This window comes from Sylvia atricapilla, chromosome 4 (assembly GCF_009819655.1).
Source record: "Sylvia atricapilla isolate bSylAtr1 chromosome 4, bSylAtr1.pri, whole genome shotgun sequence".
Lineage (NCBI taxonomy): Eukaryota > Metazoa > Chordata > Aves > Passeriformes > Sylviidae > Sylvia > Sylvia atricapilla.
In genome coordinates this window covers 70,112,429-70,139,372 of record NC_089143.1, presented here as the reverse complement: position 1 = coordinate 70,139,372, position 26,944 = coordinate 70,112,429, and the positions used below count along the sequence as shown (strand labels likewise).

The 26,944-nt window shown below is 51.0% G+C and overlaps 2 protein-coding genes across 4 annotated transcripts in view; one reads left to right on the top strand and one right to left on the bottom strand.

Moving 5' to 3' along the window:
* SEPTIN11 (septin 11) overlaps nucleotides 1-26,944 on the bottom strand; it is a 79,546-nt gene that overhangs the window by 6,583 nt on the left and 46,019 nt on the right. The gene's annotated exons all lie outside the window — the stretch shown is intronic.
* CCNI (cyclin I) lies at nucleotides 832-23,770 on the top strand. Of its 3 annotated transcripts, none has more exons than XM_066318306.1 (7): nucleotides 832-1,025; nucleotides 12,255-12,411; nucleotides 17,733-17,867; nucleotides 20,214-20,288; nucleotides 20,447-20,587; nucleotides 21,466-21,576; nucleotides 22,165-23,770. In XM_066318306.1, exons 2-7 carry the CDS (start codon nucleotides 12,298-12,300, stop codon nucleotides 22,624-22,626), a joined length of 1,038 nt encoding a protein of 345 aa, XP_066174403.1. In that variant the 5' UTR covers nucleotides 832-1,025; nucleotides 12,255-12,297; the 3' UTR covers nucleotides 22,627-23,770. The 3 variants fall into 3 exon arrangements, with proteins under 3 accessions (XP_066174403.1, XP_066174402.1, XP_066174404.1); XM_066318305.1 differs by having other exon boundaries at nucleotides 21,346-21,576; XM_066318307.1 differs by lacking the exon at nucleotides 21,466-21,576.

Below are 26,944 nucleotides of genomic sequence, written 5' to 3'. Positions count from 1 at the left end.
CTGTCAGTGGGAACGCCAGACAGAGCCTGGAAACGACAAGGAAAAGGCCAGTGCTGCAGCCCTTCGTGCCGGGGAAAGGCCTAAGGAAGTAAATAAAGCCCAGGGCAAATCCCTGTTGACATTTTGCAGGGCAGTAAATAAGGGATCACCAGGGATAGCACGGGGAGCTCTGTTCCAGCTCACACAGGCTTGGAGACACGGGATGCGCAAGGGAACAGGCGGGACCGTGACGCTTTTGCCGAGGATCGGCGAAACTCGGGGCTTATTTACAACTGATTTACAAATAACCACCTTTTCCCACCGCTTCGCGATTATTTGAAAGGCCACTTGAAGGGCCAGTTCCCGGCCCTGCCCGGACCCCCCTGCGCCCTCACGGAACCGCGCATGCGCCGCAGAGCCGGTCGTGCCGTTCGACCCTGCCGGAAGATGCTTCCGCCAGGGAAAAGAGTCCCAGTCCTCCCCCCGCCCGCCCGCTTCCCCTCACAGCCACCGGACCGGGGGCAGAACCGGGAGGGGTGAACCGGGAGGGGAGAACGGGGAAGGGAGTGGCCGGCCTCCCGCAGCCCTGACGCGGGGCTTTGTCCCCCGCCGGCGGCGGTGAGGGGAGGCGGTTCCGCGCTGAGGGGCGCTCGCGCCGCCTCGCCGGCGCTTCTTTCTCTCCCCCCCCCTTCCCCTCCCCGAACCCCCTGGGAAGCGGCTGGCTGCGGGCTGCCTCTCGCTCCCCTCCCCTCCCTTTTCGTTTTTATTTTATTTTATTTTATTTTAACCCCCCCTCCCTCCCTCCCGCGCGGCGGCGGTGGCCCACCTACTCCCACCCCCTTCCCCCCCCGCCCTCCCCCACGGATTCCTTCTCACCCTTCCCTTCCCCGTCATGGCGACATGAGCCCGCCGGCCGCCGCCGCCGCCGCCCCGGGCATGAGCCCCGCACGGTGCTGAAGCGCCGCGGAGGAGCCCCGGCGCCGCCGCCCCGCCATGGGGTGCTGATGGCCGGGCCCCGCCGGGCACCCCGCCGCCGCGCAGGGGAGGTGAGAGCCGGGCGGGGACGGCGGGATCGGGGCTGTGGGGGGTGTTACAAGGCATCGCTGTGTAACGCTGTGGTTATAAACGCTGGAGGCATACACGCGCAAAGTAAAGGCGCGCAGAGCATCCTGCCGGCGGTGCTTTGTGTGCCCGTGCGGGTGCGGTGCCCGTCGCTGCCGGTCCCTATCCCGTCCCTCCGCCGTGGCCCCCGCCCCACGCAGGGGCTCAGCGGCGCATCTCTGCCCCAGGTGTGACTCCGGTCACAGCGCGGTGCACGGGATTTACGGTCGGAGAATGTTAAAGGATTAGAATTCATCTTAAAGATCCCGTAGTCGCAACCCCTATGCCATGGGCAAGACACCTCCAGGTGACCAGCTTCTTCCAAGCCATATCGAACCTAGCTTGGAACACTTTCAGGACTGGGGCATCCAGAGCCTCCCTTGGGCGACCACCCTCGTCGTGAAAAATTTCTTCCGAATATCGAACCTAAATTTCCCCTCCTTCAGTTTGTACCCATCACACCTTGTCCTGCCACTACAATACCTGAAGAAGAGTTCCTCTCCAGCTTCCCTGTAGGCCTTCTGGTTTTGGGATTTGTTATCTTGTCTTCGTGTACTTCATTTGCAGAGACGAGCTGCAGTCTCTTCCCTTTTAGCTCTCCTGGCTGCAATGGAAGAAGTTTCCTTGAAGGAAGAGCAGCACTGTATTCTCTAAATCCATCTCCAAAGGGGTGAACTGAAGGTAGTGAGATTGACATTAGTTTTTGTGCCTAAGGTAAAAAGCAGAGTGGCAGAAAAAATTCTTCTGAAAACTTACCCACTGAACACAGAAAAACCTGCTCACCTATCCTTCCCTTTTGACCCTGGGAAGGAGAGGAAAAGGAACAGTCCCTCATTTTACCACTCTTAAAAGTAAGGGTCTTAGACAGCAGGCTGATTCAAGCCTGAATTTAAAAATGATTCCAGCATCAGCCTTTGTCTGTTCCTAGACATTTTTTCTGTGGTGTGCGTGTACATGGCACAGCCCCTTTTAAAGACAGAAGGGTGAGATTTTTAAAATAAAACGTTTAAACTGGGCAAGATGCAAGTGGTGCACGGCACACTTGGGAAAGGGGAGCGTCTCCCCTTTCGCTTGCAGGGGTGGCAGCTGTGCCCCCCACCTCTGCAGATGCACCTGGAGCCCAGGTTAGGCAAGGTGAGGGTGTCTCTCAAAAAGCAAATCATGGCATCTTTTCCTTGTCTCGAGGGTTGGGTTTTGGATCCCTGCAAATGATTCAGATTTGGTTTTCAAGTAGTTTGGCTGGCTTGTAGGGCAGGGAGAGGGCTTGTTCTCATCTGTGCCTACACAGACCTTGGCGTGGGATGTGGGAAGCTGATTTTTTGGCTTCTCCCCAGCAGGAACTGAACTTTCACATGAGGGGGGTATGTATATTGATACATACACACAGTTTAAATTATTCCTTCACCCCTGTGTAGAACTTAGGCACAGTTTGATGTGGCAGAACTGATCATAGCTGCTGCCTTTACTGTGTCTGTCCAGTATTCCTAGGTCCTGCACTTTATTTGGTCTGGGACCCTGCTTAAAAATACTGATACTGCCTCTGGTGGGAGCTTGCTGTGTCGAGCTCCTGTCCACACAAAGTTCTCCTTGCTGGCTGCCATCCGGGGCCAGGCTTTCCTGCTGCTCCATGTTTGGGGTGTCACAGGGCTGCAGCCTGTGCTGCTGGGGGCCCGCTGTGAGCAGGAACTGCACGGCATTTCTCAGGCTGTCTCCTGGGAGCTGTGTCTCCCTGTTCCCAGACCTCTCTGTCTTCCGTCTTACAGTGACCCTTTGATGCAGTCAACGCTTGTGAGCCAGTGGGTTTTTTCCCTGTTTTCAGGTGGTTCCAGTGATACGTACCTACATTTATCAGTTTAATCCAGGGTCAGTCCAGGCGTGACGCTGTTCAGTGCTGCTGTCTTTGCTCATTTTACTGCTCTGGGAGAAGCTTTTTGGTGGACCAAGTGTTTACGGCTTTGTAAAGCTTTAAGCATCTCCCCTGTAGTTACAGCCTCTTTCTTTTTCCATTCTCAGCCTTTCTGTGCTCGCCTGCCTCTTAGCATCCTTCATGCACAGACCAAAATGAGACCTCCAGCAGCGTCCCTGTGGTGGAAGGTGCCTTCCTTCACGGCCTGCTGGAAGATGCTTTCCCTTGCACACCTGCAGCCATCCAATGGTTAGAGCAGTAATTAGTCTTGACCTCATGCTTAACTGGCTTTTGGGGAACATTTATTTTTACAGGTCTAATAATTGTGTTTTTACGAGACACTTTTTATATTTAGGAAATAAAAGTTCAGCATCATGCCAGGATAAATGATCCATTTGATCCAGGGTGTGGAAGGGATAGATAAAAACATCTGCAGTTTATGCCACACTGAGGGATTTTAAAAATGTCAGGCAGGACCCATGGCCTTGGGACAGCTAGACATTTTTTGGGTGCCAGATGACAACCCTTAGGACTCGACTGCCTGAGCATGGAGCAGACTGAGAGTGGAAAAGATCTGCATCTGTAGATGGAGTGTAACGTGGCTGTGGGATCTCAATTCCCCCCTTGCAGTATGTAGAATGTGTGTCCAGAACTGACTTGCCTGGACACCTGCCTGTATTTACCTTTTTTCCTTTGCTCCCGTCGCTTTGTGGGGCCCGTGGAGGTCCTGCCCAAAGACCTTTTTACCAGCACCCTCCAGTGAAGCAGCAGGAAAGCCAGGCTGGCCATCAAGGAGGTGGATTTTAAGGGGGCTTCTGCTTCATTGAGAACAGGTTCGTTGAGAACGCAGTGCTATAATAGCTATTTTCAAAAGCCAAAACACAGTGAAGTAAGTCATTGAGATGGAAGGAAGTCTCAGGTGTCTCTAGCCTCTGTACGAAGCAGATGTGGTCTGACATTTTCCCTTCCTTTGCTGACTGCGAATATTACCAGCACCCATTTATTAACCACAGTGAGTATTTGCACTTGCTGTGCCATAAACCCCTCTAAAAGCTCACTCGTAAATAACTTTTTACCACAGATACTCCATATTGCTCAGCAGCCCAGACACCAAACATCTTTACCGGGATGCTGAGAGCTGCTGGATAAACCCATCTGCCAGAGGCTTTTGGAGCTCTGTGGTAGTTTTTCACTGCACACAGCGACACCCTGTTTCTCAGCTGGGATGACTTGAGTACAGTGTGTCTTAGACAAGAACTCGGCTCCTAAAAACTTCAACCTTTACAGTTTTTAATAATTTTGACTGTAAATCTTGGTGTTTACATGCTCCTAACTGCAGCCATGCAGCTGAGCTATCAAGCTCAGCTTAGCTCTCATTGGTGAGAGCCGTGTGAGTGTGTCCATGCACACAGTGACAGGAGCAAAGCAGGATTCACACAACTTGGCTGTGGAAGCAGCAGTAGGAGCACTCTGTTGCAAACTGCCTCAGACACTCTGCTTCCTTCCCCTTCATCTGTACCTCCCCTTTCAGAGCTCCTGTGTCTGGGTTTATTTTTTTTTTTAGGCTCAGGACTGGTTTTAGGTTGTCCAGAACTGTGGGTATATCGAGGCTCTCACAGGACAGGAGAGCTGAATATGCAGGGAAGAGCCAGGACTGTGCCATGCTATTTTTGTGGACAATTGGAATTATATCCTTTTCTATATTGTCTCAACAAGAGGCTAATTAGCAAGCTCAAGCCCTGGAGGATAATTAAGCTTTATAAGTGTGGGTTCTCTTTGGTTGATGAGAAAGAGGAGGCAGTACCCTCAGAGCACAAGAATGCTGCTCTGCAGTTACTCTGCTGTACCTCATAATTGATGTATTGTTTCAACAGCAGATAATTCCTCATTTCCTCATAATTATCTTTTTACTGCCTCACACTGTATCCTGATATTAGCTGTAATCACTAATTTATCCTGGATCCAATCAGAATCTACAAAGCAAAATACTGGCCTTGGTGAGCACTTGAGCTTTCAGACAAAATTCTCTTTTGTTGTTGTCAAGAGGAATCAAGCCATTGTAGTCAGACATTTTTGGGATGTGGGTGTTGAACTGTGTATAAACTTGTTTGGTTTTATCAGTGTTCATTGGTGTTGATGCCTGACTACTGCTGAAAGACAAAAAGAGGTACTACTGAATGCTGTCCCTGTGTTTTTGCCCACAGAGGCACTGTATTTATTTGGTTTCAGGGGATTCTGTTACTCAAAAGGTGATGCATGATGTTTTAAATTCCAAATGCCTGTTGGCCCTTGCCTCTAGAGAGTTAGTTTTTATGGACTTGAAATGCCTCGGGCCCTGTTTTGTGAAATTACTGCTTTCCCTCATACTTTTTGAGCTTGGTTTTCCTTGGAGTGACTTCCTTCAAGTTACTGTTGATTTATATCAAGTTACATTAGTGGTGGGAGAAGTGAATCATGCTCTGCGTGTGTTGCCTTGAGGAGACTACCAGTGAGACATTACATAAGGCCAGGTTTGGTTTGCCCCTTTTTTTTTAATTTCGAAGCCTTCCTGCTGCCTGAAGAACAGACAAGCTGCTCTGGGCCCTTAGATCTGGGCTGCTTTGAGCCTTTAGTCCTTTTGATCCCCAGGTGCTTGAGGCTGGGAAGTACCTCTGAAGGTCACCTTGTTCAAGGCCCCTGCTCAAGCAGGGCCACCTAAAACCAGTTGCTCTGCGCCATGTCCAAACACTTTTTCAATGTCTCCAGGGATGGAAACTCCACAGCCTCCCTGAGCAACCCAGCCAAAGTTCTGTCACCCTCACAGTTAAGAAATGTCACTGATTACCATCCTCTGGACACAGTCATTCAGCCACTTTTCAGTCCACCTCGGGGAAGCATCACAACGTACTTACCTACCAGAAGGGAACCTTACAGGTGTGTCCTTGCTTACATGCAAATGCTGAAAGTGACCCCACTTAAACATCATTTGTTATTTTTTTTGGTGCCTTCCTGTCATCTTACCTAACATGTTTGGAACCGTTTTTGTAGTTACAAACCTTGAGGTGGGGCAGAAGGTAAAAGTGCCAGCAATCACCTGCTTCCACCCTTCCTCTTCTCCCCATACACTTCACCTACCTCGCCAGTGGAGGTGGGCACTGCCTGCTTCTCTGTGGCAGGTGGGGCTGAAGCTTTCCAAGCTGACCAGTCCCAGAGAAAATCCTGCCCATCTCCCATAAAACTGATGTTGTGCAGCCTGCTCAGTTCCTCCTAAAGTTCCTCCGTACTCAGCACCCTGGGTCTTCAAAGACAGCCAAACCTTCTGCAGGACCAAGGCCCTGGGCACTCCCTGCAGAGGAGGAAATGGCCCCGTAGTGTGCCACCACCATGCCTGAGACTGCTTACACTGGGGCAAGGCTGCCAGAGTCCCCCTTCACAGCAGCCCAGTTCCACATCAGCTCTGGAAAAAAATGCTGTTACCTCGAGCTGTCTCTCACACAGACTTTGCCCCTTCTTGGAAGCTGCTGGGGTTCCCTCAGCTGGCTGCTTTAATGGCTCAGCAACAGCAATGCCCTCAAGTTCCTCAGAGGTTCACCGGTGTTCCCCAGTAGTCCTGAACCTTGTCCCCAAAAGATCCAGGGCGTCCCCAAGCAGAAGCCAGAGGCTGCCATGCAAACCTTTGGTCAGAGTTGCCTGTGGGAGCTGCTCATCCCTTTGCCAGTGGTGTACAGGGAATTTGTACAAGGCTCAGCCATTGCTGTCTTGGATTGATCTGTCATTTACATTGGAAAAAGCATATAAATAATTGGGGTCATTTCAGCAAACTCTCATTTCTCTTTGTTTTATTCTGTCTGGTGCTTCAGTTCTGAACAAGAAGATGGCACTGTATTCCTGACATGTGACCACTGTGATTGTTCCAGGCGAGGGCTGACTGTCCTTGATGTGACACCCCAGTGCACACAAAAAAGGCTCACATTCCTGACCCGTTCCTGAGCCTTGGGATCTGCTGCCAAACAATTGCAGGGCCCATTGCTACTGAAGTCCATCCCATGGCTGATTTTTATAAACACTGTCGGGTATTTATGTCCTCCACTGATTTTTAGGTTCAAATAAACCAAAATCTCAGAGCAGAGCTCATGAAAAAATACTGAGTTTCATCTCCTCTTTGGATCAACACATACGTTCTGCAGCTGGAGCTGTTCTCCTAGGGATGAATCCTGAGTTTCCCTTTTATCCACCGTTTGCTTGGTCTGTTGCTGCCCTAGCAGGGAAAGGAGCTGTGACTAAAGCAGCCTGTTTGCACCGCTTGGAAGCTGTGGCATGGAATGTTTAAGCCGTTGCTGACCAAAGACCTTTCTGGGCAAAGGCTGCTTGAATGGACTCATCTTGGCAGCTTCAAGACAAAAAGGAAATGCAAACCACCACCACCTCCCCCTCCTCCTCCTCTGGCACTTCCTACAGAGCCAGTGGAACAGGGAGTGGAGCAGGCATGGGTCTGGAAGCACTCCCATCTTGCCAGGAGGGAAGAATGGTGACATTGTCTGAAAGTTCGGTCAGGAGTTCATCTTCTGCTTTGTTTTTAAAAAGTCCCTACTTTGGAAAATACCATTTTAAGTTTCCTGTAAACAGCAAACCCCTGATGTCAGTCACAAGGCTAGGGGGATGAAGGGGAGCAGAGATCTCTTAGAACTGGTCCCAGTAATGGAGCAGCCCTTTTCCGGAGGGCTCCTTCCTGGCTGCTAAATGGACCCTGGGATTTCTGTTTCAAAACAAGACATAAAAACCCCCCCTTTCCTTCCCATCAAAACATTGCTCTACATTCCCTTTTCGACCTGTGTTTTTAGCTGGCAGGTTCCTTTAAAATGTTTGGAGAAATTCATGTGTTTGGAGAACGGGCCCTAAAATGAGGTCAGCTTTATTTGCACTCACAGGAAAAATCCGGTTGGAGGAAAAGAAGTGGCGAGCGTGTGATGTACATGAGCCCGCCTGAACGGTGCTGCCAAAATACCTCACAGCCTTGCCTCTCTACCTGGCGGTGGGAAGCAGCTCGGGCTGAGTCACGCAGACAAGTGGCAAGGGCCTTTTTCCTCTCCCAGCCTCCAGAAAATCGCCTCTTTCCGAATTTGGGCTTAACCAGGGCTCAAACATGCTGCTGGCTAAAGGTGTGAGATCACCTGCATGCCCTCAGGTCTGGCACTAACGCACTGCTCATGGGGAGAATTCCTACTGCACTTTGTGTGTCACCACAAGTCAGTTTGTTGCTTCAAACAGACGTGCTTACTTAGGTGTTAACATTTGAAGTTATATTCCCAAACATACTTTTCCCAGCCAATTAGCTTGAAAAATTTTTATTGTCTCACAACAGCGTCGAGCCATTTATTTTGTACATTGGCCATTTATTTTGTGCATCCCAAACCCGGTGATTTGAACCCGTGCTGGTCATCTGCTTATTTATTGATGTCACATCGTGCTGTGCTTTGGCATTTCCCTCTGCTCAGCACAGAGTTGCGGACTGCTTCACTGCCAGGGCGTGAGGAAAGAGTTAAGTTGAGAGAAAGCCCCAGGTACTAAAATTAACATCCGTCCCAGCCCCCAGCCACGGCTTTGAAATTTCTAATCACAACTTGCAGTTAGACATTTCTGCTAGCAGCAGTAGGCTTGGATCCTTTGAAATCACAGATGGCTGGCTGGAGCTCCGAGGAGTTCAGTCTCCTCCTCTCTTCCTTCTGCTTCGCCTTCCCCCCACTGCCCAGAAAAATCTGTTTGCAGGTCAGCTGTGAGATTTTATTCTTGCTTGCTAAAGCTGAAGCAGATTTGGCTGCTAGTCTCTGAAAATACAAGATCTGCAGAAATGGTGTGATGCTTCAGCTCTACTGGAATTACTCCCTTTGTTCCGAATACCCACCTGGACTGATGTGCAAAGCAAAGATACTGGGGTTTGGGCTGTCTCTAGCCCTAAAAATCTTGTTAATTGTTTACAAAATGTGCTGTGTTAAAAAAAGCAAACAAACCCCCCCATAGCAAACAGAAAACAAGCCACGATCAAAACCAAAGAGCTTTTTGTTCAGTGATCCTGTTTGTAATCCAGTTGTATGAGGACAGTTAAATTGCAGGCAGGAAAGTCGGGAGCTGTGTTAGGAGCTTGTCCCGCTAGTGGATAGTATGTTCCTGGAGCAGCATCTTTTGTGTGCGGGAGGCACTTTTTATAGTCACTGCAAATGATTACAAAGCCTAAAAACAAATTAAAAAAAACCCTCCTCTATTTTGCGTCCCACACGAATGCACCTCCCCAAACCATGAAGTGTTATTTGGTCAGGGAGTCGTCTGCCCCAATTCCTGCAGAAACTGCTTTTGGAAACTGTAGCCTGCAGCACTTGGCAGCCTAAAATCTCTCCAGGGAAACTGAAAAGGATTTCTTTGAGTCAAGGTAGCTATAAACTTGGACCAAAGAGAGATCTTTATGAGATGAGAGATATTTATTTTATGGACCAGCTTGGGGTGTTTACCATGGATAAGGAGGTGATTTTTGATGCCTCTCAAAAGTGAAAACCTCACACCAAGGTTTTGACTCTCTAATTTCAGAGCAAGATCCAACTTGCAGCTCATCACAGGAGGCATCAAAGCCAGTGCCTTGACTGGGCTCACTTCTCCTTTATTAACTCCCCAACTGTTCTTTAAGAGGTTTCAGCACAGCCTGTTGACCTTCCAGTCAAGATTAGGAACTTTAAGAACTGCTTGAACAGTGGTTGAAAAACTCCCAAAGTAACTACAGGGGAAAAAAAACCCCAAAAAACTCCAAACCCAAAAAGCCAGCACTCTGGAGCTGAAGTTTAATTTCAAGTCAGGGAAAGAAGCAGAAAGCTGGGGTGAGTTAGTTCATGGTGACTGTCCCAGCTTGGGCAGTCCCTCCAGCTGCGGGTGACTCGGGCTGGGTTGCAGAAAGACACGGGAAATTTTTGGCTGGAGCAAATATTTGTGGGGGCAGGCTCAGGCCTCCTGGTGGCTCTGCTGTTGTCTGAGAGGTGCTGCCACACCGACAGGGCTCTGTAGTGCCGCTGTCATCTTTCTGGGCTGCTCAAGTGTTGCCATCCTGAGCCAGGCAGAGAGAAGAGTCCATGGACCTCCCTGTGCTGGATTTTGAGAAGCTGTGCCAGCCCTCCTGTTCCTCATCCTCCCAGAGCCTGCTCTGCCTCTGCTCCTTTGTGTTTTGGGAAGCCTGCACACAATCCTGCTGGCGTTTTTTCCAATGGCACACATTTATCTGATGGAGAGCTATGTAAATGGAGATGTAAACTGGATTCAGCCCTGGGGTGCTTGGCCAGTCTCCCGGCTGTGCTCTCTGTGCTGGAAAACTGCGCACCACTCTTGCTCCAAGGGAAACTATCAAGCATGTCATTCCTCTTCTTTTTTCCCCTTATAAAGGTTATTGTGCCTCAGCTCTCAATTGAATCACGTCCTTAGTTCACAAAGGAAAGGTTATTTTCCCCTCTCCTTTGCCCTTGGCAACTGGAGAACATTTGGCGGCTGCGCTCACTAAAAATGCCCCTTGTGAGGCCCTGGGTATGTCGGGGCTCCAGGGACACCTCGAGCTCTCTGCTGGGGCCACTGCCCAGCCCAGGCAGCACGGGGACAGCCTCAGAGGGGATCAGGGTAACTAAAAGCTCTTTTCTGGTTCCAGGGACCTGTGAAACCCATTTGTGTTGTAAACATGGTGGGAATGTTTATCAGTTACAACAGAAGAAAACAGCCTGAAATTTTACCCTGTGTTGTCCCCCGTGATTTGGGGGTTGGCTAATTACTCTCTCTTTTCCTGCAATACCGAGGAAGGACCATCAATATTTCATATTATGAGACATGGTTGGGCTAAATATAGCTCCTGTCTTTTTTTCCTGGTGAGTGTGGCGTGAGCTCCTCCCAGTCCCCTGGCTCTCAGCACTGGTCACAGCCTTGGCCTCTGCCGTGGGTCTGCTCCTACCCTTGCCACATTGCACATGGTGCAGTGCTCAGGCACAGCTTTGCCAGGAGAAGGGGAGGGATCCAGCCTTTTGGAACCAGTCAAGCCACAGGGAAAACTGAGACTCTGACGAGAGGATCACGAGATGCTAATGAAGCCCCCGAGGGAAGGAGCTGGAGGGGAGGCTGTGACTGCAGCCCTGTTTCCCCTTCAGCCCCATTTAGGGTGAGTGTCCTTAGGATGAGCCCCGGGTTTGAAAAAGAAATGCAAAATCGAGTGAAAACGCACGTAACTTAGCTGTGGTTGGAAGTTCTGGAGTTTCACTTCCCCAGGCAGAGTCTCCCTCTGGGCAAGTGAGGAACTTTTAATAGGGATTTTTCAGCCCACAGTGGCCGTTTGGGGGGTGGTGGGAAGAGACACTCCATAGAGCTTTAGGAGTCCTGTTCAGGACTCCTGGTTCCAAGGTGTTCTGTGTATTCAGTGACATCTGGACACCTTGTGTAGGGATATGCCAAGCCAGTACAAGCTGTCCCTTGTTCATGGAGCAGGATTTGTTATGTAAAAATCTAATATAGAGGGGGTTCCTGCTCAGGACAGAGGGCTCTGACATTTACTTGCCACTTAAAACCTTCTGGGCTCTTAAGTGGGATTGGAGTGTGGTTTTATACCTGGTGTAGGTTGTGTGAATAAAGAACAATATTTGTTCTCTATCAGTCTTGATCTTTAAGGTTTCCTTCAGCTCTGGGAAAGCACCCTGAATCTTCATTTGCTCAGAGCTGCTTTTGTTGTTATTTATAATAACGAATTGTTTTCCCTGTGAATTCTCTTTATTTTCTCAGTCAGCACCTTGCTTGTTTCCTGTAAATACAGCCTGGACTGTTGTATTCACATGAAAATGCCTGGTTAGTGTTTGGCCAGTATCTGCCTCGGGGGGATTGCACAAGACCTCATGCAAAGAATCAGAAGTTTCAATAACTTTCCTGTGGATTTACCCTTCATTTATCATTTCACTGTTTTGCTGGAGTCATTTAACACTGTCAAAAATCTGCAGCCACAGTCCTCAGAACTACCTAAATAACCTTTCCCATCACATCATCTTCTCCATCTGAGAGCAGGTGGTGGAATCCCTTGTTTTTAAAGAAATTAAAGATGAAAACTTCGTCTCTGCTTTGTTGTCTATTTGTAATGGACAAGTTTTTTGACAGGCTGTTACTGCTGGGTAGGGCTGTGCCAGAGCCAGGGGAACAGTTCCACTTCCTGCAGCTTTAGTCCCTCTGTGCTGCCTTTTGCCAGGACAGGCACAGCCCAGTGTTTCAACAAGCTCTCTTTGGTTTGCAGGTAGCTGTATCCAGCTGGGTGGCAGGTGGATCCAAGGGTTACCATGAAGTTTTCAGGACCCCTGGAGAGCCAGAGGTTGTCTCTCCTTCTGGAGATGGCAATCTCTAGGGAAGCTCAAATGTGGAAAGCATATGTGCTGAAAATTCAGCCCAATCAGGTAATGTCTGTCCTTCACATTGTCCAAGGCAGGAGACTGCCCGGGGTGGGGGGTTGGAGTGGGAGCAGTTGGAGGGTTCAGGAGCAGTTATCTCTCCTGATACCTGGGGTATCAGCCTCTGAAGGAAGAAATTCCCTCTTTATGTGATGGACACACCTGCGCCAGGAGTGCAGAATACACTGCACAGCACACGGGGTTAGATCTCTGCTGGCCTTGTGAGAGCACATACACACATCATCCTGATTAAATTAATTTTACAAACGGTGTGGATTATTAGCGTCTGTTTCTGCTGGGCACCAAGTCTGCAACAGTTCCTTAAAGCAGCTTTATTTCCTTGGAGTAGTTCACTAATGGCAACATTGATCTGATGCCTGCTCCAGGAAGAACCCCACTGGCTCCAGCAGGTCTATTTATGGAGCAGGGTGCAAGCTCATGTCAAGGGAAGCAGAGCCAGGCACTGGTGTGTTCCAGTGAGGAATGTTCTCACAGAACTGAAGGAAAATGCAGGGTGGAAGAGCCCATGGGGGCTCTGTAGTCCAAGTCCCCTCTTGTGCTGCAGGGAGGTTGGACCAGGGCACTCATGGCCTCACCCAACCTAAAGTGGGTTTGTGCTCCTTTGGGAGGAGGCTCTGTCTCACTTGAGCATTCCACAAAGTTCTGTCTGAAACAAAATGTGGAACGTGAGGGCGTTGTCACAGAATTTCTGCCCCTTTGTTGCCGGATTGGGCTGAAATAACCATACTGAGGGCTCGGATCCAGGCTTGCCGTTGTTGCACCACATGAAATGTTCACACAGGTAAGTCAGCTGCTGTCAGAGCTAATCCCTGTCATGTTTGTTTTCTCTGTCTGACAAACAAGAGGCGGCTGCTGCTGTTGGGCAGGAGCAAATACATTTTTAAGGGCCTCAGTTTTGTTAAGCCACGTTTTGGTTTCCAAAGGAGTGATCTGGTTGTCAGAGGTGTGGAGTGTGTTGTAGCTGTGGCTGTCTTGAGGCACTTACAGCTTAAGACTCTGGCTTATGGTAAACCACGCTGTCATTCCCTGCTGGCTGTACTCCTGGGGTAATTATAATGTAGAGAGATAAGATTACAGGATAACAAGATAGGGTAGCCAAACCAGATTCATAGGTGAAGATTTCAGAGGGATGAGGCACTTGCCTTTCTGCCATGGTGAAGTTGGTTCTGGTGGTTCAGAAACCACCACCTGCCTCAGGCAGACTTCCCAGCAATCAATCCCTCTGTGCTTGTCCTTGCTCCTGGAATTTCCACCCCAAAACTCTTTTGTCTTGGTGTAACCTTTTTCTTTCTATTTTCCTACATGTTAGCTCAGACTCTGACATTACCAGTGCTCTGCTACTAAATGTTTTCTAGCAGTAAAGGATCACTGACTGGGAGTGGAAGCTGCCTGTGTGTGAGTGTGAGATGGAGGAAGGTCAGAGTGAGAGGAGAACATAAATACAGCTGCCTGCTCAGGGGAAACACGGACTTGGGAGGCCACAGAGCAGCTGAGAACACTCCTGTCTGTAATCACACATTTCCCTCTGTTCCTGTGGTTCATGACACCCAGCTTGTCCAACTGTCCTGTGTTTCCCCAACGTTCACTTTGGTGATAGTGCAGGCACCGACATGCCATGTGAATTACTCTGTTTTCTGCAATATCTGGGAGAAGGTCAGATTCCCTAATGTCCACTGCCTTCTGCCGAAAGCAGCTGCAGTAGCCTAAAACCTCCCTTGCACGACACTGTTGTTTATTTTCCGTGGCAGTCGGGAAATCTGCATCCTTCTGTGGATCAGATCTGGCACCCCGGAGCGTGTGGAACTTTCCGTTCATTGCTCCAAGGGTGGAGCGACTGCACAGAGGTTTAATGAACTCACCTGCTTTCCCAGTGACAAAATGTTGAGTGCATCTGCAGAAATCTAATGATCTGATTTGAGACACTAGGGAGGTATTTTTGGGGAGTAAACTTTCTGTTTTGACTCTTTAGGAGACATTTTTGGTTCTGGTGTTTGAAACCGGAACAAACTCAGTTTCTAAATATGTGTCGTTGAGGTCTTTGACAGGAAGAAAGAAACTCATAGTTGCAGAAGCAGGAAGACTTTCCATATTTTGGATGAGGTGCAGAATCTTCTGGGGACATCATTCCTGGTGATTCAGTGTACCTGATTCTTCTGTTTTGTTTGTACTTCTTGTCTAAAAATTCCTATTTCCTCCTTTAAATGCAGGCCAGTGTTCTGGGTGTGTGCAACATACCAAAGCCAGATCTCACCAAGGCTTTTCAGCCTGAAAAAAGCAGTGGGCTGAGTCTGGAACCTCCTCCTGCTTCTGAATGGATTTGGATTTTTTTCCCTCCTGGTTCCCCTCCCTGCCTGCCCTCCATGGGTTATTTGAGATGCAGGTGACATTCAGGAGTTTTCTTGGGATTAAGGTTTGAGAAATGGAGCCGTAAGGACTGGTCAGAGGTTGATTTTAGTAACTTTGTGGCTGAGAGGCGTGTCAGTGAAGATTTTTGGATTTATTTTTATAGAGAGTGTCAGTTGTGTCATGCCTCTTTTCTTCCCTGTTCTGGCTCACTCTGTCTCTCCCCACTTGTTCCCTGTACCCCTTGAGGAATTTGGAGAGCTCAGTTTATTTACAGTCCTACTAAAGGTCACCTGCTCACTGCCCAGGAGCCCACAGAGACTAGGCCAGTAACAGATATGGGGAAAGAGCAGAATACCTGTCTGGGACAGGAGACATTAACAAAAAGATTACCAGCTGAGGTGTTTTCTCTCGATTAGGCAGCAGCAAAATAGTAGTGTTTGAGTTCACAGATAATATTTATTTTAGCCTACATATTCCACAAGTCTCAAGGTGTGAGAGAGATCAGCATCCCTAGAGATGATTTGCTCTGTGCTTGCTCTCCGGAGCACCCACGTCTTGGCCCCTGGTTCTCCTACCTGGAGCAGGGGTGACACACAGAAAGTACCTCTGCCCCGAGGAGGAAACTTTGCTTTCCACCCAAAGGGACTTTCTCACTTTCAGCCTCCAGAGTGTCTCAGTTTTGCTTTTAGTTTCAATTAACTGAGGATCAGTGACCTCGCTGCTTAATTAATTTTACTGTGCTGCATTTTGTTACTTGTGTTCTGAAGGTGTCACAGGGACACCTCTGAGAGAGAGGGACAGAGCCTGGTATTTGTGTGGGAAGCTCCTTGCCCTGCATGGAGCCAACAGCAGGGTTTTGGGGGGCAGAGGGACTAATTCTCACTCCTGCTGCCTGTCTCCTAAACTGGGCTGTAACAACCTTTCCTGGTGTTTAAACTCACCTGTCTGTGTGAGGGGATTCTGCCCCCATTCTGCTCCTTTATTTGCACACAGGGTCTGGAGTAGACACCCGTTTTGTAGGGTGCCAAAAAGAGCTAGAGACTCCCCTCCTTTCCTTTGCTTCCCCATGGAGTTCTTAAGGAGCCATTTTAATTTCGGAGCCTTCCTTATGCTGGACATGCACCAAGCTGAGCATGCTTTGCAGTTGCTCCTTCCTCCCACAGGCAGTGTGTGGCTGGGGTTGGCTTAATGTCATATCCCAGCTGCACTGTAGGTTTGGGTCCAACACATTTCCCTTCATACAGCAAGAACAGGTCCTGCAGGCACTGCATGTGCTGCTGCTGCTCCCCAAATTCTAGCCCTGCTGGGAATGCTCACCCTGAGTCTGAAACAGTGCCTTTTGGCTGCCCGTGAAAGGTGGCAAGATCAAGGCCAGGTCTCGGGAGTGCTGGGGAGGAGAGGCAGCAGAGAGAGAGAGTCTTACCCTTCCCAGCCATGCTGTTTTTAGAAGAAGACCTCACCTTTTGCCTGGGCAGGCACAGGGAGACAGCACGCAGGCAGGAACAGACCACACTGGGAGCTGTGGAAGCGGCTGCCTGTTTTGGTGGGATTGAGCAGGAGTGGGATTTGCCAGGGATGGAAGGACTGGGGGTGGTGGTGGTGTTGAAATCCCCCCCCCATGCTGCTGAGGCAGAGCCCTCCCTCCCCAGCAGGAGCACCACATGTGCCATGTCCACCCCTTTCTTCCCCCAGGTACAGCCCCAGGTCCTTCCTACTCTCAGGAACACCTTAAGCAGAGCATTCACTAACCTCTTTTGGTGTGTGGTGTGTTCTCATTGTGCTCTAGGGCCCTCCTACCCCCAGGGAGGCTCACATTTCACCCTGGAACTGCATCGATGATTTTAGAAAGCACCAGTGTGTCTTTGAGAAAATAGCAGGTGCTTCTTATTCAGGAGCCAGGCTGTAGCTGAGCAGCAGCTGAGAGCAGAGGCCCATCTGGAGCAGCAGACAGTGCTGGTGACACCAGGGCACTGCCAGGGCTCAGGGCAGAACATGGGCACTGTTACTATCTGTGGAAGGTACATGTAGGTCTTTCAGTGGTAGACACAGCCTGAAGTATTTCTTTTGTATCAGTACTGGGGTGGCTTTATTCTAAATGTCTGCTGCTTTGCCCTCACAACATTACTGGGGACAATTACAGTCCAGCTTTTCTTGCTTCTGGACACATCCATGCTGACCATCCCCAATAATCCCCATTGGAGCGAGACCAGATAGCTCCTTGGTTGACGTGAAAGGCTCTAGAAAAGGTGGAGATATTTCTGAACTGGGTCACGGGGCAGGCTTTTGTGTCAATGGCTGAGATGTGTGTGTGGTTGAAATGTAGCTGTCGTCCAAACAGATCGATGGGGGAGACAATGGCCAAACACCAAACCCAAACTGCAGGCAGCTGCCTCCCCACTCCCAGTTCACTGAGCCACTGAGAGAGCCGAGAGAGCCTCGTGTCAGTTGTTTGCAATTTTCTTTATTTTAACAGGTACTGAGCTAAAAATATCCCCATAATTTGAGGAAAAAAAATAAACCTTTCCCCACAAAACCCCAACAGAGTCCCTCCACTCTGCTGTTGGCAAGGGAGGTTTTGTTCCAGGTGGGAATTTCTTTGTATCTGCATGGTTCTGAGGAGGTTAAGAAAATAGTAACGAAATAAAAATTTCTGGGAACTGCTCTGGACCTGAGCCTGCCAGTGCTTGACAAACTACAAGTCACTCATCCTCTTTTCCCCACTGTACAGTGACACGAGTGAGGTTTGGGATTGCTGTAAAGAAAGCTGTCTTCCAGGGCAGGTTTTGGGGATGGGATAAGAAACTGTAGGGATGAAGTGGTGACTGGGGCTGGCTCCAGGCTCCCCCTTGCCAAAGAAGGCTTTATTTCAGTGCTGAGTGAGTCCTGCAGATGTAAAGCCTTTGGTCCTTTGGGGCTTTCTCAGCCTATGTGTAAGAGCAGTCTGTCTTTCTCTCCCCCAGGATGTAGCCATTTCTCCAAGGCAGAGGGATGAGGTCATCCAGTGGCTGGCCAAGCTCAAGTACCAGTTCCACCTTTACCCAGAAACGCTTGCCCTGGCCATCAGCCTCTTGGACAGGTTTTTAGCAGCAGTAAAGGTAAGTATTTGCAGCTCCACAGAGGGGAACAGATTCCTGCCCTGGTGCCCGGTTGGTGTGTGCAGTCCAAGTCATGGAAGCACTTCCTTTCCCCGGTCCCCGCCCCTGTCCTGCTCACACGTGGGTGGGCAGCACCTGCTCTGCTCTGCAGCCAGAGCTGGGGGATCCTTTTGGGCACCTCGAGAGCAGTCCCTTCCTCAGCCTGGGCTGACGCGGGAAGGCAAAGGCAGTGCCCATGAGCCCCAGGCCAGCCCTCGCACAGCAGCACCATGGACAGTCCCTGCTCACCTCCATGGCTGCATTCCTCCCATTTGTACCATCCCGCAATGCTGGGGCACCTGCTAGCAGAAAACCAGCTGGAAAAAAAACTGAGGAGAGGTTTGAGCCTGGCAAGGGGGCTGGTGCAGGGAAACGTGGAAGAAAAATGGGTGAAGAAGGTTGAAACACAGACAATGGCTTTTGAAACACAGACAAGCTGCTCTACAGCCTGATGAACTCCCCTTTGGACTGATGTCCGAGAGGTGGGAAGGAAAAAGGGAAGCAAACACAGCTGCAGGCTGTCCCTTTGACAGCCATGCCCTCCTGCTGTGGTGAACCCAACTGGAATGGATGATCCCCTTTGGGTTTCAGGCTGCCTCCCCATAGAAACTGCTTAAAAATAGAGGGGCAAAACGTTTGGGCTCCCTGCAAGTGCGACCTGCTGCCCCTCTGGACCCCTTAGCTGGGCCGTGCTTTGTGCCTGCCGAGTGACCAAACACACTGTGCTCCAACCTGGAATCCCTGGTCTGGAGCAGTGAGATCAGGCTTTGGAAGTTTATCTCTTACCAAATTTGCTCAGTTACATTTCATGCTCAGCAATGCATAGTCTCACCTGCACGTGTCTCACCCCACACCACCACCATGTTGGGTAAGCAGTATCCATTAGGATGGCATCTGGATGCATTCCAAGCCTGTGCCCTTGCTTTCCTGTGTGAGAGACTTTGGTAGAACACAAGTGACATCATTCATTAACTCACCCCTTAAATATTAATAAATATTGATCATGTTTTCATGCAAGCCATGGAAGTAATTATTTTTAAGCATCCAAAGTAGCTGATTTACTGAAATGCTGAGATGGCAAAGATTTAGATCCCTCAGGAGCCAGTGCCCTCAAGGTTTTCTTTCAGCAAGTTGGAGCAGCCATGGAGTCTGTACTGCAAGCCTGGGACTGCAAGTCCAGAGCCCACTGTGTGCTTTGGGCACTGAGTGGGAAGGGGGAAAGGGGCTTTGTCTAGGTGAGCACTGGGGCTTTGTGCTTCCTCTCCCATAAAGCTCATTCCTCTGATGCAGCTGAACTGTATTTTCACCAGGGGCTTCTTTGTGGGATTTTATTATGAACACCACCAGTCCCTTCCCCAGGAACAGACTTGGGGATTGCTGGGACTGGCTGTTACCCAGAGCCAGCAGTGTTGGTGTATTTCACTGCGCAGCACCCGCGGCAGGGCCCAGTCCCAGCCCTCCCCTAGGGGATTTCATTCCCTCAGACACTCAAACACACAAGTGCAGGTTGTGAGCACAGGATTTTCACTTCTCTTTGCCTTCAGCATCTCTGACCCCAGGCAGGAGAGCCCAGCTGCCAGGAGCTGCTCACGGGTCTGAAGCTGTGCTGGGGTTTAGGAACAACCACTGACTTTCCAGCCCCAGCCACTCTGGAGGAGGTGGCCATGGCCAGTGGTTATTCCACTGCCAGTGGGAGTGAAGCCCCTTGTCAAGGTGGTCATGTGTACAGACAAAAAAAGTCCCCCTTTCCCCTCCAAATTCCCCTTACCTTGCCTAAAAACCATCTCCTTGTGGAAAGGAGCAGCTCTCCCTCACTAATCCCTGGGCCACAGTTTTGGGAACTGTAGTGTGAAATTACAAGAGGTTTTTTTAAAGTTTTTCTGAGTTACAGTTCCCCAGGCAAAGACAGTGTTTTCCAGTTCCCACTTCCCTTCCCATTCTGTGTCTGAACTGCAGCAGCACTCAGAGCAGAGCTCTGCTGCAGCAGGTGAAGTGGCTTTTCTGTGAGGGGCAAGCTTCCCTTAGGGTTTTCTCTTTGCTGCTTCTGGTGCAGTGCCTAAACCCAAGCTCTTCCCAGTCCAGCGCTGCCCACTCCAATCATGAGGCTGGTAGATCCCTGCCGTGCCTGATGTCACGGAGCAAGGATTTATGCTTGGCACAGCTTGCCACTGCCAGGGCATAGTCAGACGTCAGCCTGCACATCCAGAAAGAGATGCTGGGGCTTGGGATGCCCCAGCAGAAGGATGAGGGCATCACTGCCGCAGCAACATACTGACACAGAGCCCTCTCTGCTCTTCTATGCCACAGGCCCGTCCGAAGTACCTGAACTGTATTGCAATCAGCTGCTTCTTCCTCGCTGCAAAGACCATCGAGGAAGATGAGGTAACTCCGTTTTTCCTACCTGTCGGACTGTCTGCCCTCCCAGCCCTACCTTTGCTTGTTCATGGTGGCTGCCACTTGCCAGGACAGGAATGAAGCATTTGATGTAATTTCTCTAATGATTGGTTCTCTCGTTTGTTTTTTTGCCTTGGTATTTGCAGAGGATTCCAGTACTGAAAGTGTTGGCTCGGGATAGCTTTTGTGGTTGTTCTCCAGCTGAAATTCGCAGAATGGAGAAGATCATCCTGGATAAACTGAACTGGGATCTTCACATGGCAACGCCACTGGATTTCCTTCATATTGTAAGTAAACGGCTATTGATGTTCTTCCTGGTGTCTGTCAGTGCAAAATAATGTGTCAAGATAAAAAATCCTACATGTAGGGGAGCAAAGACCTTGGAATACATTTGTAATTCCTCTGTACCTGTAGTTTCTGAAAGAAAATGACTTGCCAGAGAATTCCAGAGGAGACCTGTTACTCTTGAAGCACAATATCCAAAACGTGGGCCTACCGTCTGACGCTTTGGCCTGGTCTGGGGTGTGATCGGCCACAGATTCACAGCTCCTGAAAATTGTACCTCTGACTTTTCACTACCAGTGGTTTTCCTCGAGGCTAAACACCAGCAGCAGGGAAACAGGGAGTGCAGCCATGGAGAAAGCCCCAAGGGTGGGCTGCGAGTATGGATCCATGCCTACTGCACAGCCAGGAGCCAGATCCACACATGAGAGGAGATCAAGGGAGGTGTCTTGAGGTTGTCTGTGGAATTTTATCCTCACTCCTTGCCTGAGCAGTTTGTCTAGGACCTCTGAATGCTACGTGTACTGGAGAGAGAAGGGTGGATGGGAAGGCCTTCTGCAGAGCCCTAGAGCCTGGTGCCCAGGCAGGTCCCACCAGAAAGGCTGCACCAAGCTTTGATGTGTTCAGCACGTCAGGTTTTTCCCCATGGGGTGGAAATTGCCTCTGGGATTAGGCTGGGGGATCCTGGTATGTCCAGCTGTTCCCAAGGTGCAGTGTGGCCTGGCCGGCGCCACCAGCTGCCCCTTGTGCTTGTGTCCCGCAGTTCCATGCCATGGTGGTGTCCAGCAGGCCGCAGCTCTTGGCCCTGCTGCCCACGCCAAGCCCCTCCCAGCACGTGGCGGCGCTCACCAAGCAGCTGCTGCACTGCATGGCCTGTTTCCAGCTGCTGCAGTTCAAGGGCTCCATGCTGGCTCTGGCCATCGTCAGCCTGGAGCTGGAGAAGCTGCTCCCCGACTGGCTGGCTCTCATCATCGAGCTGCTCCAGAAGGCACAGGTGAGGAGAGCAGCGCACGCGGAGCAGGGAGGGTCTGGGACCACATCGTGCTCGGTGCTCCAGGCCAGTCAGGGCTTTGGGATTCCTTGCTGCTGATGGCTGCCTGTTGTTCCAATTGTGTGGGGATGGCTGGGCCTCAGCCTGTGGGGACAGTGCTGCCAGGTCTCAGTCCTGACCACCTCCACTGGGTGACAGGGCGAGGAGCCATGTGCCCTGATGTACACAGGCCCTTGCTGCACCAGAGAGAACACACACACCGGGGAAAAAATCAGCTTGTTAGTGGCTCTTCCATTCTTCCACAGCATACAGGGAACTTTGCAGGTACTCTGGGAACACACTCCAGCTGCTGTAAACAGGCCATGAAATCCTTTAATGTCTCAAAGTTCTGCCTCCCTCTCGTGATTCCCACAAAGTGCAGGAAGGAGCAGGGGTTGTGTCTTAGGAAGTCATTGTGGTAGGGGCCCTGCATGCAGCATGTTGTTGGCAAGTGAGGCACACATGGAGCCGGGGTGTTGGGAGTCCGTGCCCTCTCCTCACCCTGCGAGTGATCCCAAAACAGCGGTACCTCTGCTTGTCTTCCCACTCCAGATGGACAGCTCGCAGCTGATCCACTGTCGGGAGCTCGTGGCACATCACCTTTCCACTCTGCAGCCTTCTCTGCTGCCCAACTCTGTATATGTCTACAGTCCCCTCCAGCAGACCCTGGTGACCTGTAACAGAGGAGCGCTCCACTGCCAGCCCTCCTCTGTCCCAGGGCCGGGTTTCTCCAAGGACAACGGCCGGCCAGAAGCGCCCATCACAGCTACAGGCGTGCTCTATCCGTGCCTGCCCGCCCCTGCCAGCGGCGGCAAGCCAGGCTCCACCAAGCGCAAGGTGGAAGAGATGGAAGTGGACGACTTCTATGATGGCATCAAGCGCCTCTACAATGAAGACCTGGCTTCGGAGGCAGTGGCCCTGGAGAACATGGGCTCGGTTTGCGGCGCCGACGTCTCACGGCAGGAGGGCAGCGTGTCCCCTTGCCCGCCTCTGCAGCCAGTGTCTGTCATGTAGCTGCCAGTGCCACCACGGGACCTGGCAGCTCATGTCCTTAGTGGGGTGAGAAGGGGCCGTACCTTGTCAGGCTGAACTGAAGGGAGCCAAAAGAAAACCAGGAAAAAGAGATCCCAACCCTTTTTTGAATTTTATTTCTTGTGCGGCTAATTATAGTTCTACTATTTAAGCACTTAAAAACACAAAAAAGTATAAAAATCTAAAAAAATACCCAAAAACCAAACAAAAAAAGTAGCAAAACCCTGTTCCTTTCTAGTGTTGTAGGTTCCACTGTTTTTCTGCTCCTGTGTGTTGTAACCCATTCTTTGCATCTGAGAGCTCACATCAGTCCTGCAGAGCTGTTCCAGGTTTCCCAGCCAACTAATGCCTCTCTGATCCCATTCCCACCTGCTCCTTGCTCCCTTTTCTACCTGCTCCTCGTTTAGTTCTCAGCCAGTCTCGTGCATGACGTTCTGTCCTGCCCCACCTCCACCACAGCTTTTTTTTGCCCTTCTAAACAGAAAACCTCTTTTGTTAATAGTTGGGTGTTTAAACGTGGTAATATTGAAAAACTGGATTTAAACAAAAGATTAGGCAGAAAAAAACCACCAAACCAATGCTTGCAAGCTGCTCCACACTTCAGTAATTCCCACAGGAGTGTGGAGGTGCCTCTGTGCCTTGCACAGAGACACCTCCGAGTTACACCAGTTTGCCTTTCCCAACACAGAAAGCAGTTACTGGGTTTTGTATCACTAGGACTGAAACCATTTTTTTCTTGCTGTATTGCACTCAGTGTGGATTCTCACCAAGGCCTGGTTCTCTCCATCAAATGTAACCCTTTAATTGTGCAGAGCCTGGTTCTCCCTGCACATTTCCCAGTACTGCTGGGTTGAGGTGCTGGGGCGGCTGCAGACGCCTGAGGTTTGGAACGTGTGTCATTGTCAGCCACAGAACCCAAACAAAACACCCCAACCCTCGAGTTTTGTGTTCATGTAACTTCTAACCAAGAGTCAGACCTTTAACGTGTCTCCTCCATGTGACACCCTGTTCTCAGAACACCCTGTCCCAACTGTAAGCTCTCTCCACAGCCCTGAGGAAGGTATCGTATCCAGAGCCATTGTACTGATGAAAGCCTTCTGGTAGCAATAAAGAAAGTTGTCCTGGATTCCCAGTCTGGTGTTGTGCTTTTCACCCACGACCTGGCTTTGATTTACCCAGAGGCTGCCAGGGAGCCACTCCGTGCCAGACCCCTGGAAAGGTGACACAAGAGGTGCTGGGCAGCCAGGGGTGTCACCCAGCATGAACTCATTGCCTCTCCAGCAGTTCCAGCTTCAGCCCTGGCTCGGTGCTCCTCACTCCAAGCTGCTGCCCTTCCAGACTGAGTGCCTGGCTGGGACACTGTTCCATGCCCCCATCCTGGAGCCCCTCCAGGAGCTCCCTGCTTTCCAGGATGCCATCTTACTGCGCAGTCCACTACCACAGCATTCTCTTGGGTTCCGGCTTCTTGCCATGGCTCAAAAAAATTCCCGTTGAGACGACATTTCTCAGCAGGGTGTGTGTCTTCCTTCCCTTCCAGCCCTTCCTGCCATCCTTACCATATTTTCAGTCCCTGACCTTCTCATCCCACGGCTCGGTTTTCCAAAGCCAGGCTGCTGAGCAGGCTCAAGGTGTCTCTAGCACACCCCCAAGCAAAGCTCCCTATCCCCAGTTCTGAGGCTCACTGCTTCCAGCCCATGGCATTTTACACATCTTTCCCAGTTAAACTACACTGTCTTCTCCCCCTCCCCACGCTCTTTCCCCCCCAGGCTTCCCGCTTCCCTGCTCACAGTACCAGCACACAGGCACTCACCAATGCACACAAGGAGAGGAGTTGGCATGAGGACAGGAACAGGCAGCCTGTGCCAGGCAGGGGCCTGGCTGGAACAGCAAGGAGGGGAGCTGGGCCTCAGGAGAGATTTGGGTGCCACTTGAGAAGTTTGCCGTCCCAGGTGTGCTGCAGCCACAGCTGTACATCGCTCTGGGAAGGTAACTGTGTCCTTCAACTGTTTCCCCAAAGCCACATGACAGGAGCAGGTCATGCACTGCCTGCTCCACACTGGGCACAACCCCAGCTCATGCCAGCCTTGTGGGGAGAGCTTGGCCTTCCAAAATGCACCCAATTAACAGCATCACCATGGCTCTCCCAAAACTGTTCAGAATCCTTCCTGGCCTCCTTGTGCTGCCTGAAGCCAGCCAAGCCACAGTGCCGACCTGGCGAGCCCTGGGAAGCAAACATCTGTAGAGGAAGGACTCAGTCTCCCTGGCTGCCAAGGGCAGCTTTCCTGCTCCCCAGTCCCAAACACAGGCATGTCCCCAGCCTTGGTGGGCTGCAGAAAGAGAAGACACATTTTACTTCCTTGGTGCTGTGCACAAACCCACCCCAATTCCCTTGTGCCAGGCACCTTCAACACAAGGCTCAGGCATAAAGCCTGTCCCTAGTCTGGATGAGCCACCTCTGCAGCATCCTGTCTGGCTGTCCTGGCACAGACTCTGGACGCTTGTGGGCACCTCTCTGGCTGTGGCACCTGACAGCATCCTCTTGGTTTTGCTCCTCCCTGGAGCAAGTGCAGCAGCTGCCTCCTCCAGCCCCATCCTGCATGGCCCCCATCACCTTCAGCAGCAGACTGACTTCTGTGCTGCTCCCACTGCTGGAACACAGGGCTGTACTGGACCACTGCCAGGGCTCTTTGTTTCCTACAGGAAAACATTCCCTGATGCCCTTGACTCCTCATATTCATGTGACCTTCCCACAGACATCTCAGCACCCCAGTGCTTCGCGTCACCACCTGCCCAAGGTGCCAGCACGGGGTCTCTGCTCCAATGGGGCCCAGAGCAGTGCAGGACAGGAGCCCAGCATCTCCCTCAGGACCACTGGGATAAAACCACTCTCAGTTCCCCAAGCCCAGGGAACTCGCCAGGGCACAGCAGCCACATCCTGGCAGAGCACTGCTGCTTGTTTCCAAACCTTCAGCTGCAGTCCCACCTCACCTTCACATGCTGTGCTGCTACCTGCAGCACCTGGCTTCCCTAAGCCCCGGGAGGTTTTTTCTCCAGACATGAGAGCATGGATCCTCTGCAGCAGCCACACAAGGGTTAACCCCAAAGCACAACTTTTCAACTGGGAGTGGATGGAGTGGCTTTCCCAGCTCTGCTGGGAGACACCTGGTGACAAATAATTTCCCTGAGCCGCCCCCTCCCCACGCTGACATCTCTCCAGTCATGCAGGAAGCAGCTGAAGGCCATCCCTTCTCCTGGTCCTGGGCTGTGGGAAAGCCACCACAGCCTGTGGCAGCTCCGCCCCTCGTTCCAGACGCCGCTGGCAGCGTCCCTACCTATAGCTCCCTCCTCTCCGCTCTGTCCACCAACAGACTGTGACCGTTCTCCTTTATAGACCTGTTCTCCCTGAACTCGCCTTAAAAAAAAAAAAAAAAAAAAAAACCAAAAACAAACAAAAAACCCAAAACACCCAAAACCAACCAACCAAACAAAACAAACAAACAAACCCAAAAAACCCAAAAAAAACAACAAACCAAGCCCAAAACCTTTTGCTGACACCGTCCACCTCAACAACCTGGGGCAGCAAACCCCGGAAGTTTAGTATGTGCTCTGTAACAAAGCTACCCCGTGTGTTAAGCCCGTTTCCTTCGAGCTAAGCGCCCGCTGGGTCCAGTGGTGAGGATTTGGTAACCGGGAGCTCGGCACGCACTGCCATCGAGCTTTCTAAGTCACAAATAAATCTGGGCTGCAGGGGACCTCTAGAGGTCATGTGCTGCCACCTCCTGCTCGCAGCAGAGCTGGATCCTCCTTCGCCTGCACCTTTCCCTCTCCAAACGGAGCCGCCTCACCTGGCACGCTGCCGCTCCATCCCATTTACCATTAGTGCCCTTCTCTAACTCCGCTATGTCCTTCTGCAGACACGAAGTCCAGAGCTGCAAGCAGGACTCAAGGCACTGCAGAGCAAAACTCTACAGAGCTGCAAAATAAAGGCAGTCCGTGTGAGTACTGGCATTTGGGTTGCGCCCATCTGCTTCTCTTTGTGTTAAGCTCTTAAAGTAATTCCATTTGGAGTTTAGAAGGAACAACAACAAAAAGGTGCAAGGACTGAGGGGAACATAAGGAGGGGATTCCTTCCCTGAAACAGGGTCTCACAGAAGCCTACAGGAGCCATCCAGTGGCTGGGGTGGCTGCTGGGCAGGCAGCCAGCAGGGTACCTGGGCAAGCTGCAGGCTACCATGGCTGCAGGGCCCACAGCCAAGGCCCTGGGGCCCCCAGCAGTGGTCACTGACACTGCAGACGGGCA